General features: G+C 43.6%; 1 protein-coding gene across 2 annotated transcripts in view; it reads left to right on the forward strand.

Moving 5' to 3' along the window:
- The window catches only part of CRB1 (crumbs cell polarity complex component 1), a 144,305-nt gene that overhangs the window by 48,165 nt on the left and 79,614 nt on the right, over positions 1-16,526 (forward strand). The window contains exons 3-5 of one of the 2 annotated variants that reach the window (XM_033151418.1): positions 8,239-8,434; positions 12,292-12,431; positions 14,068-14,250. In XM_033151418.1, coding sequence (XP_033007309.1) covers positions 8,239-8,434; positions 12,292-12,431; positions 14,068-14,250 — 519 coding nt within the window. The remainder of the gene's footprint in view (positions 1-8,238; positions 8,435-12,291; positions 12,432-14,067; positions 14,251-16,526) is intronic. The other variant, XM_033151417.1, reaches the window with a different exon arrangement.

The following is a 16,526-nucleotide window of genomic DNA, read 5'->3' on the forward strand; positions in this document are numbered from 1 at the left end:
TTTTTCTTTTATTGGAAAATAATAAAATCTTATAAAAAAAAAATGCTAATTAAGTTACTAACGGTTACTGAAGTCTAACTTAAAAATGAAGTCTGAGCTAGCTGCTCTCACATTACAGACGTGGTGGGGAAAAGTGTGCGCCGAGGCAGGGAAGAGCATATTAAGTTACGCCCCTTCCTGTTGGGAAACAAAAGGGAAGTGATCTCGCCAGAGGCAGAGCTAGCTGCTCCGGCACCTGGAGCGGCGCACCTGGAGCGGGGGCAGGGTTAGCAGCCCACGTGGGTGGGGCTAGCATCCCAGGGGGCAGGGTGAGCGTCCCAGGCGGCAGGGTGGCAATGGCACCCCCCTCAGGGATGACACCCAGGGCGAACCGCACCCCTTCCTCCGCCAGTAGATCTCGCAGAATCGTCTCTAGGAAGTACCACAGGAAAACACAATGAGCTTCAGCCCCTATTATGTGCTTATTCCAGTCAAATCAACAATATGAATTGTTGATTTGATTGGCATAAATATCCCACACTTTTCTGGACCTTGTCCAGTACTTTTATTTGAATAACTAGAGACACAAGCTGTCATAGCCACAAAAGTTTGTGTGGGTCACAATGTTTCCTTTATTGCTGCCTTACATGGCCCATATTTGGTAGGCTGTTAGGGTAGGCTATTATTTTGTTTACAGATGGGGAATTGGGGCAGAGAGAGAATGATTTGCCCAAGGCTAGGAAGTGACATGTTGCCCAGTTGGGGGAAGAGAGCCATTTCCCTCTATCATCACCTTCCAAATTCCAGGTGAAAGCCATCTGAATCATGTGTCTGCTAGATAAGTCTGTCACCAAACTATAACATGTGCATATCCCTTTTCTTTAACTGAGAGTACTTAAGTTTAAAATTCACCAGTCTGGAGTCTTCTGGTTTTGTTTCGTTTTGTTTTAATTTTGAGGAATGTAAACACAGTATACCTAATTTGTTTCATAGAATAACTTTTATGCATGCAATGTCAAAACAATTCTATATCCACTTTTCCTCCTCCTCCTCCTCTTCCATGTCTCGTAAAATCCCATGTTTTTACAAGTTGACTGCAGCAGTAGAGACCGGGGGGGAACCCCTCCCATATACAATCCATCACATTGGCTAGACATTTTATAGATGGAAAGGACTTTTTGCTCAGTTGCCTAAGGCCGGTTACTTGATTTGACAGACCAATGGCCTGATCCAACATAGCAAATCCTGTGGTTTCATGTTAATAATCAGGCTGTTTTTCGGCCTGTAGTTTTGAATCTGGCTATGCTGAGACTCTCGATACACACTGCGTTTATTTTTGTCGCTGTGTTTTCAAATGTTCGCAGGGAGCTGCTGTTAACAAGCCCTGACAGATTTACGGTCACTAGACATAGTTTGGCAAATGCACACTAAAAAAATAAATAAAAACCCTTACGATGAATTCATAGAGCAAACAAAAAACAGAAATTTGCTTCGCGTAATGATGGCGTAGGGATGGCATGTGTCCAGAATTTCCTAGGCGTAGCTGGGATTCGGCCTTTGGAAACAGTATCTGGGTGGAAATCACTTAAATGTCCGGGAAAATCCGGATATATTGCAACCAGTGTCACAAGTGTAGAATCCCCTTAAAAGTAGCTAAAAAACTAAACAACTTTGCCCACCCCACCTCCCAAACAAAGTTCAGCAACTTTGCCAAAAAAAGCTAAACAACTTCTGTGTCCAGATTTTGACTTTTTTTAAATATGGCAACCATAGAATTTTGCCTTTTTAGTCTTAAAACTGGTTCACACAGTAATCTAGCAGGTAGAGTTGGCAGGCTGTGGGACATAGCAACAATTCTCGGTTTGAAATATGTTCCCCATGCATACAGTGATCCAGGTAGCATAAAAAACAATGTAGACTGAATGTATGGGAGATATGTGATCTGATATCCAGGTGCCCACAACACATTCTCTGTGCTTTGGGGGGGGGGGGCGGATTTCATGAGCCAAAGTTTCACTCCCGTGTCTCGCAGCATGTACAATATTTACTCCCTGGGTTTCTGAAGAATCTGAAATATCAGGCATCTGAAGAAATATCAGGCATCTGAAGAAATATCAGGTATCTGAATCAGGTATCTGAAGAAGTGTGCATGCACACGAAAGCTCATACCCAGAACAAACTTATTTGGTCTCTAAGGTGCTACTGGAAGGAATTTTTTATTTTATTTTGTTTTGACTATGGCAGACCAACATGGCTACCTACCTGTCCTGGGTTTCTTTGTGAACTAATCCTTAGAGTACAACACTTGTACCATGCGGGGATTCGGTGCTGGAGCTTCCCGTGTATAGGTCTAGGCCACCTACACACGGGATACCAGTTGCCGGGGAAATGCGGCCAGCGTTCCACGTGCGTATTGGCACAGGCGCCGGCCAAGCCTCAATATCTGAAGGTTTGTGAGTAAGTCGGAAATGAATGGATGCCTCGAAAATGAATGGATGCCTCGAATCTGAAGGGATGCCTCAAAACTAGACTTGAAACCACTTGTGACCTCCTGTAATGTTGCTAAAGCAAAGGAAACTAAACCAAGGGCAAAGTTAAAGCATTAAATGAGACCCCTGACGTTAATTTTAAAAATTAAATAAAAACCTTTTTCCCCAATAAAGACAGACACCGATGTTTCTTTTATGGCTTTGGCTGACCCGCATAGGCTCTTACTCTTTACTGTTCCTAGCCCTATGCTAAGCTTTCCCTAAACTAACAGTCCCTGCACCGCCAAATCTTCCGCAATGCTAAATAAAACTATACCGCCAAATCTTCCGCGATCTAAACCTATGCTAGGTCTAAAGGCTATCTAACCTTTACCGCCAAGTCTTCCGCGAGCTAGACCCTAGCTACCACCTGCACGCGCTTCCAACCCGTCCAGCCCGTCCAACCCGCTCCCTTTAAACCCCTTAAACTAAACTTAACCCAACTGAAAGAACCAAAGAATAACGGAACTAACTGAGATGCCTAAGCGGGGAGCCTCAGCCTTTTATTGATCACCAAGTGTGACATCACGATCGATATATTACCAATAGAAATGCTGTTGCTGCCCTCCAAAAAGGCGGGAAGCAGAATAAACGTCCATTGACAACTTCAAAAACCTCTGGAACTACAATTTTTAGGCGGAGTAATCTCAGTGGCAAAGTGCCCACTGAGTCTTACTTTTACTTTCACTTTTAAACGGAAGGATACGAAAAGTAGTTCATAATAAACATTAATATAAACAAATAACCGCGGATCTTAACGGATCCACGAAGTGTATTCCCACAGTACCATTCCTGGAGAACTGGAGATGTGCAACTCTGGATTTTTTTCTAGTCAGAGTAAGGCAACATGTTGTTGAGTGCCCATTGTCTATGACCCCATCACTTAACTGCTCCCTGCCATGGTTTAGTGCAGTCCTGGCTGGCCAAGACTTAGAAAGGAGCCAAGTAAATTCATGATGATGATGATGATGATGCAGTAATATCGCCCCAACATGGTCTGTGCAAGTCATTGCCTATCTATGCCAGTGAAATCTATTGTAGAAGCACCAAAATCATACATTAAGGGTATGCGGTGGCTCCATGTGTGTGGCAAAATAACATGCTAAGGGGGCGTGCTTCAATTGTGATGTCAATCCCCACACCCAAGCTGGATCAGGGCCCTCACAAAACCTCATGCCGCTCCCTTGTTTTTCTTTTTCTGAAACTTACAGGGCTAAATTTTTCTATATGTCTGTGTTTCTCTGCATCCATGGGCTTTGCAAGAAGTAAGAGCACTGGATTCTTTTTTTTCTGTTAAAGATTCATTTGTGTTTTTAAAATATCCTTATTTTGCTCTGCTTTAACAACAAAAAACAAGCAAACTCAGAACATTTCAGAACTCCACATGATGCATTCTAGACATTCTCTTGTAGTGTAAAGCCCAGAAAACACAAACAAGGAATTAAAAAGGCATAAACAATACATACCATTCAGCTAAAGTAAAGGCAAAGGGACCCCTGACCATTAGGTCTAATCATGGACAACTCTGGGGTTGCAGCGCTCATCTCGCTTTATTGGCCAAGGTAGCCGGCGTACAGCTTCCGGGTCATGTGGCCAGCATGACTAAGCTACTTCTGGTGAACCAGAGCAGCACACGGATCTATTTGTCGACAATTTAGCATCTTAATTCATTTTGAAGGGGCTCCTGTGCCTGTCATTTTTGTCCAGTTTAGCCAAAATGGGGTAACGCTGTAGCAATTTTTATATTGCCCATTATAGTGAAAGCGGGTGCCGAGCTTTGTTTTATGTAAAGCACCTTTGAACCCAAAATATAAACCAAAGTGAAGAGAGTGAAAAACAGATCAGAATTTAAAAAAATGCACAGATGCTAGGGAAAACTTATTAATGTGCATAACATTAATAAAAACAAACACCTTATATAAATAATACTTAAATGCTATGGATAAGGGTTCGTGGGACTGTGGTGTTCATCAGCTGAGACATGTCTACCCTTAGTTCAATTCTCAACTTTTTGGACATTTTTGTCCATTTCCCCAGTTCAGGAAAACTGGAGCTTAGATGTGAGCTGTTGCTATAGCAATGAAGCAGCTCAGAGAGGGAGCCAGAGGCTCCACCCCACTCTGCCTGTCTGGCTCTTATCACGGCAGGTGCTTCCATGCCCTTCCCCTTCCTCCTACATAGGTTCATGTGCAGCTACCCACATCTCTGAGGCTCTATGGCCCTGGAGAAGATGGAGATGTCCTGAGAAACAGCCAGGAACCTAAGCAACAGGTGTGATGACCACCAGTCCTAGAGCAGGGATACCCAGCTCCAACAGCTTTTTCTTAAGGCAAGATCTGCCAAAGGGTCTTGTTCTCCCTGTGCCTCCTCCTCCGAGACCTCAGGTTCCAGGACTAAGCCCTGACAACCATGCTATGGACTTTCACCCTCCAAGTCCACTGTTTATGGAGAGCCATTCCTCTCCAGAGTAACTTGATAGACCTAAGACAGAAACTCTAGTATAGAAGAAGAGTAGGCAACATGGTGCCTTCCCAAATGTTGTGAACTTAAGCTCCTTTCCTCCACAACCAGCATGGCCAATGGGCAGGGATGATGGGATTTGTATCCCCAAACATGTGGAAGGTGCCACCTGCTGCACCTGCCTTAGAGTCACTGGCAGGGATGTGGGTGGTCCTGTGGTCTAAACTACTGAGCCTCTGGGGCTTGCCGATCAGAAGGTTGGCAGTTTGAATCCTCATGACGGAGTGAGCTCCCATTGCTCCATCCCAGCTCCTGCCAACATAGCTGTTTGAAAGCACACCAGTGCAAGTAGATAAATAGGTACCACTGTAGTGGGAAGGTAAATGGCATTTCCATGCGCTCTGGTTTCTGTCACAGTGTTCCATTGCACCAGAAGCGGTTTAGTCATGCTGGCGAAAAGACACAGAAAGCTGTCTGTGGACAAACACCGGCTCCCTCGACCTGAAAGCGAGATGAGCACCGCAATCCACTGGCGGAGGAACGGGGGTGCGGAGGGAGCGGACCGCCCCCGGCACCACTATTCCGGTAGGGTGCCATCGCAGCAGTCCCCCCGGACATGTGCCATGCACCCCCCATGCGCCGGGCATCATGCCCCCAGAACGTGCGCCATGACCCTGCAGGCCACCCAACAGATGTGTGCCACACCCCTGGGGACGCCAGCCACACCCCCACTTGCCCTCTGCATGCAGCTTCTCCACTGCCGCAACCCCATAGTCGCTTTTGACTGGACTTAACCATCCAGGGGTCCTTTATCTTTTTACCCTTTTTTTAGAGTCACTGGCAGTTCACTGACTCCTTTTAAAAAATGAGGGTAATTTTCACCTTTCCTCCAGAATCGCTGTGCTGTTGGATGGTATGGTGGAGGGATAGCAGAAAGCTGCTTCAGCATATGACAGCAGTGCTAACACGACACACACCAGCACAATCATTGGGGAGGGGAATAATGTTCTCTTGAACTTGTAAATATAAAGCCATCAGTATGGAGCTGGGCATGATGCAACATGTAGATAGGACCAGAGCAACGCAGCCGTCAGTAACCAACAGCTGTTCTATAGTAATTGCCATGCTCACAGTAAATCTCGATGGCATGACAGCCAAATACCAGTGGGCAACCAGGATCCTCTTCCCCTGCTACGTTTGCACCAGCTGAGCTACGCCGATACTAGAACAAGCATGTGAGATATACCCAACAAACTCGGCACAGCCAAGGGCACTGCACATCAGGGCAGTGAACAGAACACACCCAGAATTAATCCGCCAGCAACTCAAACTGCAGCAATTTATGAGGGTGAATAAGAGCCAAAATCAGGCATCCCCACAAACTGCGGCCCTCCAGATGTTTTGGCCTACAACTCCCATGATCCCTAGCTAACAGGACCAGTGGTCAGGGATGATGGGAATTGTAGTCCAAAACATCTGGAGGGCCAAAGTTTTGGGGATGCCTGGCCAAAATCAAGGCATCAACTTGCACTATTTTATCATTATCGGAAGAAGAAGAAATCAAGACGAAAGTGCCAAGTGAAAGAAGAATTTCATGATGCGCATTTCATGAGCACTTAAAAAAAAAAATCAAAAATTATTTTCTGAATCTTATTTTTCTGTCTTTCAATTTTAACCTCTTTTCTATCCTTTTTCTTTCTCTGTGTCTTTCCCCCCTCCCTTTTCATGTTTTGATCGTATTTAGATAAAAGTCTTGGTTTGGCTAAAAAAAAGAAAAAGATACTAAGTTTTATAGTTTCTTCCATGAACCTTAATAGAATTATTTTACTTTTTAAAAAATCTGCATGATGCAAGATAGAAGAGAATAAATATCAGTTTAAGGTCCAGACTTTAGAAAGGCTGTAGGTCCGTAGCAGACCCCATGCTTTGTAAGCAAGAGACCCCAGATTCAACCAGGTATGGCTGGCATTAAGATTCCCACCTGAAACCCTGGTGACCTGTGACCAATGTAGATTTTACAGAGCTAGAAAAACCAATGTTCCAACTGTGTAGTTCTAATGTTTAGTTAGTTTGTAGAAAACATCAGGGGCAGTGCACATAAGGCAGACAGTTACCACCTTCCCCCTCCTGCTGCCCCCCACTGCACAGTTTTTGAGAGGAAAGAGCTGTAGCTACAAGGCCATTTCCTATGTCCTATGTTGCAGGGACACAGGTGGTGCTGTGGTCTAAACCACTGAGCCTCTTGGACTTGCCAGTCAGAAGGTTGGCAGTTTGAATCCCCACAGTGGGGTGAGCTCCCATTGCTCTGTCCCAGCTCCTGCCAACCTAGCAGTTTGAAAGCACGCCTGTGCAAGTAGATAAATAGGTACTGCTGCGGCGGGAAGGTAAACAGCGTTTCCGTGTGCTCTGGTTTCTATCATGGTGTCCCATTGTGCCAGAAGTGGTTAAGTCAAGATGGCCACATGACCTGGAAAGCTTTCTGTGGACAAACGCCAGCTCCCTTGGCCTGAAAGCGAGATGAGCGCTGCAACCCCATAGTCATCTTTGACTGGACTTAACCGTCCAGGGGTCCTTCATCTTTATTTACCTTTCCCTGCTGTTGCCCTAGTCCTAGCAGCACTAACACTCCCAAGATTTTCAGGGATATTTCACTTCTCACTTTCATGCTCTGATCGAATCCTGCAGAGCAATGCATTTAGAGTGAGGTGGCCCCCAGGAGGAGCTTGTGCCACCACAACGGCCACAATGATGGCAAATACTGATGAAAGCTTATCAGCGTCTTAATGCCGCTTAACAGAGTCAACTAAACATTAACTATTGTTTGCTGCCATAACAGCAAAATGACAGCGAGCCAGGCATCCCCCAGGGCTGCCTTACCCACAGAGCTTCAATCATAGAATTGTAGAGAAGGAGAATCCTAGAAGGGACCACAAGAATCACCTTGTCCAACCCTTTGCCATGCAGGAATCTTCTGCCCAACATGGGGCTCGAACCCATCAGATTAAGATTCTCATGCTTTACTGACTGAAGAGATCTACTTTCTGTCAGTGTGGTTATCTGATCCTATTTCCAAATCACAAATGGCTACTGGGAACTTAAGATTTCTAGGAACAAGAAGAACTGGAATAAAAATATAAACATTGTAAGATCCGAGAACCAAAAGGTTCTGACGTCTTGCCAACCAACCATATCTTATCAGAATCACTTTCCAGAACAGGTGCTTTTAATGCGCACCCTTCAATCTTTCCCCTTTATCTGTCTTTTTCCACAGGTATCAACTGTGAGCTGGAAATTGACGAGTGTTTGTCACAGCCTTGCCTGAATGGCGGAACCTGTCATGATAGACTGGGTGGCTATTACTGTTCCTGTCCGCTTGGCTTCCTGGGTGATCTCTGTGACGTCAACATTGATGAGTGTGCAAGTCAGCCATGCCTCAATGGGGGGCAGTGTATTGATGATATCAACAGGTACGTAATCTCAGTGTTAGGAAATGTGCTTACAACAGATGACAAGCACTTGTTACCTTTATCCTAATAGACTGCAATCACCTCTAGGCCAGGTAGGCTGAGAATGTGAATATTATTATTATTATTATTATTATTATTATTATTATTATTATTATGAAAATTTGACCTTTCACTGATTCCAGCAAGAATCTGGGTATATTTAGAAATATAGCGGAGACCTCAACCCAGCCAAAGTGGAAAAAATATTATTTTTCTCTAAAATATGATTATTCTATTTATGGTGTGTGAAGGAGACTGCTTTCCTTAGGAATATATTTTAGTTACAGGTAGGTAGCCGTGTTGGTCTGCCATAGTCAAATCAAAATAAAATAAAACATTCCTTCCAGTAGCACCTTAGAGACCAACTAAGTTTGTTCTTAGGCATTCAAAACAGGGGGAAGTGAATAATAAAATAATAGAGCTTTAGATTTGGACTTGGAATTGAACAGTAGCTGTTTAGGCCACTATACAGGTCATCTAGTTCATCCTCTTGCTTAGTGCTGGAATTTACATTCTCATAATAATGATAATTTATTATTTATACCCCACCCATCTAGCTGAGTTTCCCCAGCCACTCTAGGCGGCTCCCAACAGAATACTAAAAACACAATAAAACATCAAACATTTAAAACTTTCCTAAACAGGGCTGCCTTCAGATGTCTTCTAAAAGTCACGTAGTTGTTGTTCTCTTTGACATCTGGTGGGAGGGTGTTCCACAGGGTGGGTGCCACTACCGAGAAGGCCCTCTGCCTGGTTCCCTGTAACTTCACTTCTAGCAGTGAGGGAACCGCCAGAAGGCCCTTGGAGCTGGGCCTCAGTGTCCAGGCTGAACGATGTGGGTGGAGACGTTCCTTGAGGTATACTGGGTTGAGGCCATTTAGGGCTTTAAAGGTCAGCACCAACACTTTGAATTGTGCTCGGAAACGTACTGGGAGCCAACGTAGGTCTTTCAGGACCAGTGTTGTATGGTCCTGGCGGCCACTCCCAGTCACCAGTCTAGCTGCCGCATTCTGGATTAATTGTAGTTTCCAGATCACCTTCAAAGGTAGCCCCACATAGAGCACATTGCAGTAGTGCAAGCGGGAGATAACTACAGCATGCACCACTCTGGCAAGACAGTCTGCGGGCAGGTAGGGTCTCAGCCTGCATACCAGATGGAGCTGGTAGACAGCTGCCAGGTGGACACCCAGCCTCTTTTTAAAGACCTGCTTCAATGAATAACCATGCGGTCAGGTACCAAGCTCCACTTATACATCACAACAGAGGTGGCTCACCTGTACCCTCCAGATGTTGCTGACTGCATAATTATTTGGCTATGATGACCAAGCCTGATGGGAATTGTAGTTCAGCAACATTTGGAGGGCACAGATTTAGCCATTCATGCATTAGAGTGTCAAAAGCAGCGATGGGAGTCTCCCAGATGTTGGGTATCAAAGCAACTACTAAGCAACAACTGCCAGGCAAGCCCTGAAAAAACTAAACCCACTAAAGTACCAAAGCTTTGAATTTGTGTGTGTGAGAAACAAAATACAGACTGCCAAATTAAAACCAGTTAAATATTGCCTGGTTCTCACGGAGCTGACAAACCTATGGCTGGGTTACACAACTTCAAACCGCTGACTGAATCTTCTTCCTCACTAAAACACAAAACCAACATGTCAAGAGGAAGGCTAGGCTAGAACTTTCCTAACTGACACCCACTTTGTTTTGCACAGGAAACATTTTTGTATGGGGGTGTATTTATTCTTGGGAGACACCCAACCAATAGGCTGAGGTGATGTAGCCCAAAGTCCCAGATAAAGAGAGGTTTGCCACCTCAGTGACAGCTGAGCCAGAGTTTCCCAATGACTGGATACGAATCCATTTCAAGATAACTGCAATATCTGAATCCAATGAATTGTGGTGGTGGTGGTTTTTAAAAAAGAGAGACCTGTTCAGATTGAAATGGTTTCTGATCAATAGCTGAGCTGTCTCAAAAGCAGACTTTAGAATTAAACATTGAACGCATAAAGCGTTGCATTCTCCTGTCACGGCAGAACAGATGTCACACAGAGGGAGAATTCCCTGTTCTGCTTGAATTGAACAATAGCAATTATTTATGCCACTATGCAGTCGGTGTATGCCAATAAAGCTGTCCACTGAACTAATCTTTCCAATAAAGACACAGGTTTTCTGCTCTCATTAGATAAACTGAAATGCAAATGAGCACTGTGAGTGTCATGAAAGGCTTAGAGGACACACCAGCCCAGGGAGCTAGGCAAACGTTTATTATCTCTCTTAAAAAAGGAACAGAACAATAACAGGAGACTCCAGGCTCTTGCCAGATACTACAAAGGCTAGTGCCACCCACTCACTAAACTGTTTAATGACACTATCCATGCACACTTTGCAAAGGTGACTCTCAAGACAGTTTTGTATTGAACAGCGATGGTGGTTTTTAACTAGACCATTTGATTTTGGGGAATGATAAAATTTGAAGACAGGTGGGTGCAAATTCAGGAGCATGCATATGCACACGAACTGTGAAAATTAAAAGTTCACCTTTTGACTATTGGAAGTATAAACCTGCCCATTTCAAATTTAAGGTTTTCACCAAACAAGAAGCAAAACTTCATGCCAGATCTAGGGATTACGGGGGGAATGGTTTGCCTTTTATGTGCACCTGTCATCTAGAAACTTTCTTACTCAGGAACACCTGCCATACACTGGTATTATATTTTCTGATTTAATATTGGGGAAAAGAAATGCCTATTATAGATAGATTCTTAAGAAGCACGACTCATTGGGAATATGAATCATTGGGTGCTAGGCGAATTGTGAAAAAGAGAAGTGGAGGCTGCTGAAATGGAATGGAGAAGTAAGTAAGATAGGCAGAAAATGAAGAGGGAACTTGGAGAGGAAATCAGAAGGTGTAACTAGGTGTATGGCTATACGATGCTCTGATGAATCAAGGCTGGGAAAACTGTGGTTCTCTGGAGGAGACTGGACTCTGATTCCCATCATTCATTGACCCAGCTAGTTGGGTCAGATGAAAGCTGGAGCTAAGGATGGACAAATCTATTCCTTTCAGTTCTGTAAGTTTCTCATTTCCCCCCAATATTAAATTCAGTTCTCGCTTCACATTCCTACAACCATTCGCATTTAAAAAAGAAAATCGTCATGAAAATTCACCCACATTTTAGTGCAAAGTTCTCCTAGGAAACATGTTTCTGTATGCAGCTTTGACTAATATGTACATTTTGCAAGCGATTTTCCCGAATGCATTTTTTGTATACTGTTTGCAATAATATATACCTCTTAATGTTACGCTAGTATATGCATTTTTTGCACACAGTACTTGGCCAGAGAACCTTATTGCAAAATGTGGAGAAGTGTAAATTTCAAAGAATAGCTGTGTTTCGGTTTGCACGTTGTTTAGAAAAGTGTGAATTTGTGAGGCTATTAAATTATTATTATTATTATTATTATTATTATTATTATTATTATTATTATTATTATTTCCTATCTCCAGCTGGAGCTCAACAACAACTGAAGGGCTACAGGTTTCCCATCTCTGTAATAAACATATCTATATCTATGGTTAGGGTGGAGTCTCCCCCTCCAGGCCCCCCTCCTGCACATGCTCATTCTCTATGGATATGGGACACCCAAGGGGCTATGTACCGCCAAAAGAGTGTAGAAGAGGCAGATGCAAGAACTGAGAAAGTAGGATGGAAGCAAATGGGGGCTCTGAAAATCTTTGCATGAGCGCAGAGTTTTCAAAGACGAGCCCACAGACCAAGGATGGCATTGATTTAATCAATCTTATTGCAATGCAGGTATAGCTGCAACTGTACAGGCAGCGGATATATGGGCCTTCACTGTGAAACATTAATTCCTTTCTGCTGGTTCCACCCGTGCCTCAAGAATGCTACCTGCGAGGATGCAGCGGAGACTTACATATGCCACTGCTTGCCAGGTAAACTCTGTTTTCCTCTCTCACACAAGCTCCCCTCTCTTTAACTGCTGCGAGCTCTCTGTGTAAACCAACAGTAAAAATAAATTAAATGATGCACCATAGCAGCCTAAATTCTATGCAGGCAGCCCCTCCCCACCCCACGGTTTACCGAGGGGTTACATTCTGAGTCACCATGCGTGTCAGTGAAATCGTGTATTATTGAAACCCATTGAAAAAGCCTGCCAACACCCCGTTCCGCCCTTTTGGTGAGGTTTCAGCGACGTCTTTATGATATTTCTGGGTCACTTCCAGGTTTGATGCAATGTGCCATCCTATGCCATTTTTAAATGTGGGTGGTTTTTTGGGGGGGGGTATTGGGTTGTTGTTTTAATTTTGGTTGTATATTTTGTGGTTTTGTATTTTGATTTTGTTCTGTGAACTGCCTTGAGACCTCCAGGTATAGGGCAGTATATTAATAATAATAATAATAATAATAATAATAATAATAATAATAATAATAATAATAATAATAATAATAATTAATAGCGTGTGCATACACAGTTGCACACATGCTGAATGTGCATAAACGGGGTTTGGGGTGGGCCTGCCTGTACCAAAATATGCCAAATGTCAGCAAAATATCATTAGGCAACTGAAAAAAGTTTATCATATACAGATTTAGTATGCATTATTTATTCCATTCCTTCTAATTGCAGAGTGACGCAGTGAGATATACAGGGCTCTAATAGTCCAGGTCTGGAAGCCCTGCTTAATCCTCCTATATGGCAATTTCACAAAGCATTGCCAGAACACATTGCCATGGCTTTTAAAAACATAAATATGTTTAGATTCTTTGAATAAGCATGATCCGCACTGGCTACCAAATCCAGCAGCTTTGATGCACTTGCATGGAATTGCTGAAGATCACCCTGCCTGCACTTCTCCTGATTTGCTTTTTATTTTTTTTAAACTGGTGCGATAGGGAACAGCAGTGTGCACCTACTGAATGGGTGGCTCTTCCAGCTCTTAGCTAGTGATGATAGGCCGAACAACTGTGACTTCCCTGCAAGCCACTGATTGAGTCCATGTGTCTTGCCTGGCTGAAACTCTATCCAACTCCTCTTTCCATCACTTTCATGCCAAATACATGCAGTGGCTCCCCGTCTGTGGAACGGTCTCCCCAGGGAAGTTTGTCTGGCGCCTTCATTATACACCTTTAGGCGCCAGGCAAAAACATTCCTTTTTAACCAGGCCTTTGGTTGATCTATGCCCTTTTAAAATGTGTGTGGGGGTGTGTGTGGTGGGGCTAATGGGTTGTTGTTGTTGTTATTTTTATTGTGTATTTTGTGGTTTTATATCTAGCTTTTATTCTGTGAACCGCCTTGAGACCCCCAGGTATAGGGCAGTATATAAATTCAGTTAATAATAATAATAATAATAATAATAATAATAATAATAATAGATGGATACAGAAGTGGGTTGAGTTCGCCAACAGCTTTGCTCGCTCTCCCCGGCCCCTCTCCTTTCAGGCCCCTTAGATGTTCTGCAATATTATCTTTGCTGCTTCCGCAGCGAATATAGCACAAGCCCAAATAATGAACAATGAGATCGCTGTCCTAAACAACCTCAAGTCACAACCCCTTTCTCAATTCTGCAGGCTATGCAGGGTCTCACTGTGAAACGGACATAAACGAGTGTAGCAGTAATCCCTGCCTCCATGGGAGTGAGTGTGTGGAGCTATCATGGTCGAGCTGGTATGGAAGAATACCAGAGCTACCCTCGGAGTTCAGCTACCAGAGAGCATCGGGTTATGTCTGCAGCTGCCGTGCAGGATTCACAGGTAATGTGACCTCCAGATTTGTAGACTTGGTATTTTTAAGTGTCACAGTCTGAAGGGTCCCTCTGGTGGACTTACGCTGCAATAGAGGCTTAGGGCTGTTTTGTAAGCAAACGATTTGCCTTGCCGTATTAGAAAAACTAACCACTAAACTGAAACAGACACGGGGACAAATAGAAGAAGGTGCCTTCACCCCGGCGTGGTTCCCCTTTATCACATACACAAGACAACAACAAGAACCTGCCGACAACATATGAATCGATCTGGCTAACCTGATCCAAACACACAAACAAACACAAACACACACACACACACACACACACACACACATCTCACTACAGCCAACCAAAGACAACCAACCGCACCCTAAGCCACCCCTCAACCTCTCTCGCCACCAAGGAAATACAACAAGCGAATAGTAAGAGAACCCATACAAGTAACTCTGACACAAAACCCCACACGTACACTACGTAGAAGAATAGAAGCATAACCACCCAACCCCAACCTGCTTACCACCACCACCCCTTTCCATCTCTTTAAACAAAACAGAGCCAAGCAGTTCTATCCTGTTTCCACTTACTGTTTTTATTTAAGCCACTCCACTTGGTTTATTTAAGCCAAGGACTTGTACATTGACCACTAATAATGAATCATAAGTTGTAGATATCATTGCAAATTTATTATGCTTTTTCTTTTTTTGGTGATGTACAAATGACATTAGAAGGCTTGGTCTTTTTTATTTACACCGTTTATAATTCCTATTGTCCTTGTTTGTAAGCAAACGATTTCATACATAGCTATGCTCCCATATGGAAGAAACCAGGGATAGATTATAGATGCAGTCTCCTGTGTGATGAATATGCATTTGCTTCTCCCCCCCCTCTCTCTCTTGCTAAGCATATAAATGGTGTACAAATTGTAGTCCATTTTCACCTTCCCTTGAAAAGCAGAGGAGTGCAGAGCCAGCCAATGCACAGAGGCCAACAGCTATGATCCTGGCTCTTCTCCATGCACAGATAAAAAGTTAATTACAATTTTGATAGTATCTCGTTTGCCTGGCGGCATTTCTGTTTGTTGCGTTAATAATAACTCTTTTTATAAAACAAATACGCTTTTAGAAACTATATATAGTTTCCTGAGGTAAACGGTGGGGTGAATCCACCTCAGATTGTTGCTCAGTCCTAAACACATAATAAAACACATCAGTGATTTGCTTCAGGAGTTAGGTTCCTGCAACTCATCTGGCTTCATTCTGGGAAATGTTGTGTGTTATTTCCATCAAGTTGTGTGTATTTCAGGATATTAATTAAATAAAGGATGCGGGTGGCACCGTGGTCTAAACCACTGAGCCTCTTGAGCTTTCCAATCAGAAGGTTGGCGGTTCAAATCCCCGCAACGGGGTGAGCTCCTGTTGCTCTGTCCCAGCTCCTGCAAACCTAGCAGTTTGAAAGCACGCAAGTGCAAGTAGATAAGTAGGTACCGCTGTGGCAGGAAAGTAAACGGCGTTTCCATGTGCTCTGGTTTCCGTTACGGTGTTCCGTTGTGCCAGAAGCGGTTTAGTCATGCTGCCCACATGACCCGGAAAACTGTCTGTGGACAAACGCCGGCTCCCTTGGCCTGAAAGCGAGATGAGCACCGCAACCCCATAGTCACCTTTGTCTGGACTTTACCTTCCAGGGGTCCTTTACCTTTACCTTTTTACCTTATTAATTAAATAGTACTGTTCTTATCATTTAGCATCCTTTCCAAGCACTGGCTAATTATTACAAAAAATACAGAATACCCTCTGCCTCGTTTATAAGTAGATTTTCAGCATTTCTTACATTTCAACATACAATAATGCTAAACTAGCATTGAGTGTTCAATTTCAGCCAGAATTTTACAGGGTTGAGCCCAAGAATATACTTTGCGTGCTCGTGCAGGGTATAAGTTCATTTCAGAAAATACTACGTGACACCATTTAAATTTCCTACAATTCTCCTGCTGCCTCATCATTCCGTTGTATTGCGATAAAATAAAATTGGCATTCACTACCACTTGCTAGGGGCAGAGCAAGTGTCAATGCCAGTGGCCCTAGCAACTCTTGAGTACCGATGCCAGGTCTCATCCTAGAACACATTTTGCAAACCACTGCCCTTTATGAGTCTAATTTCCTGAACACAGTGGGGTATTTTGAATATGTTTGCTGCTATTTGCTTGCTTGCTCCTACTCTCTCTCATATATATATATATATATAATTTTATTGAGTTTAAGAGCAAACACAAAACAGACTGAAACC

Source organism: Lacerta agilis, chromosome 6 (genome assembly GCF_009819535.1).
Source record: "Lacerta agilis isolate rLacAgi1 chromosome 6, rLacAgi1.pri, whole genome shotgun sequence".
Taxonomy (NCBI): domain Eukaryota; kingdom Metazoa; phylum Chordata; class Lepidosauria; order Squamata; family Lacertidae; genus Lacerta; species Lacerta agilis.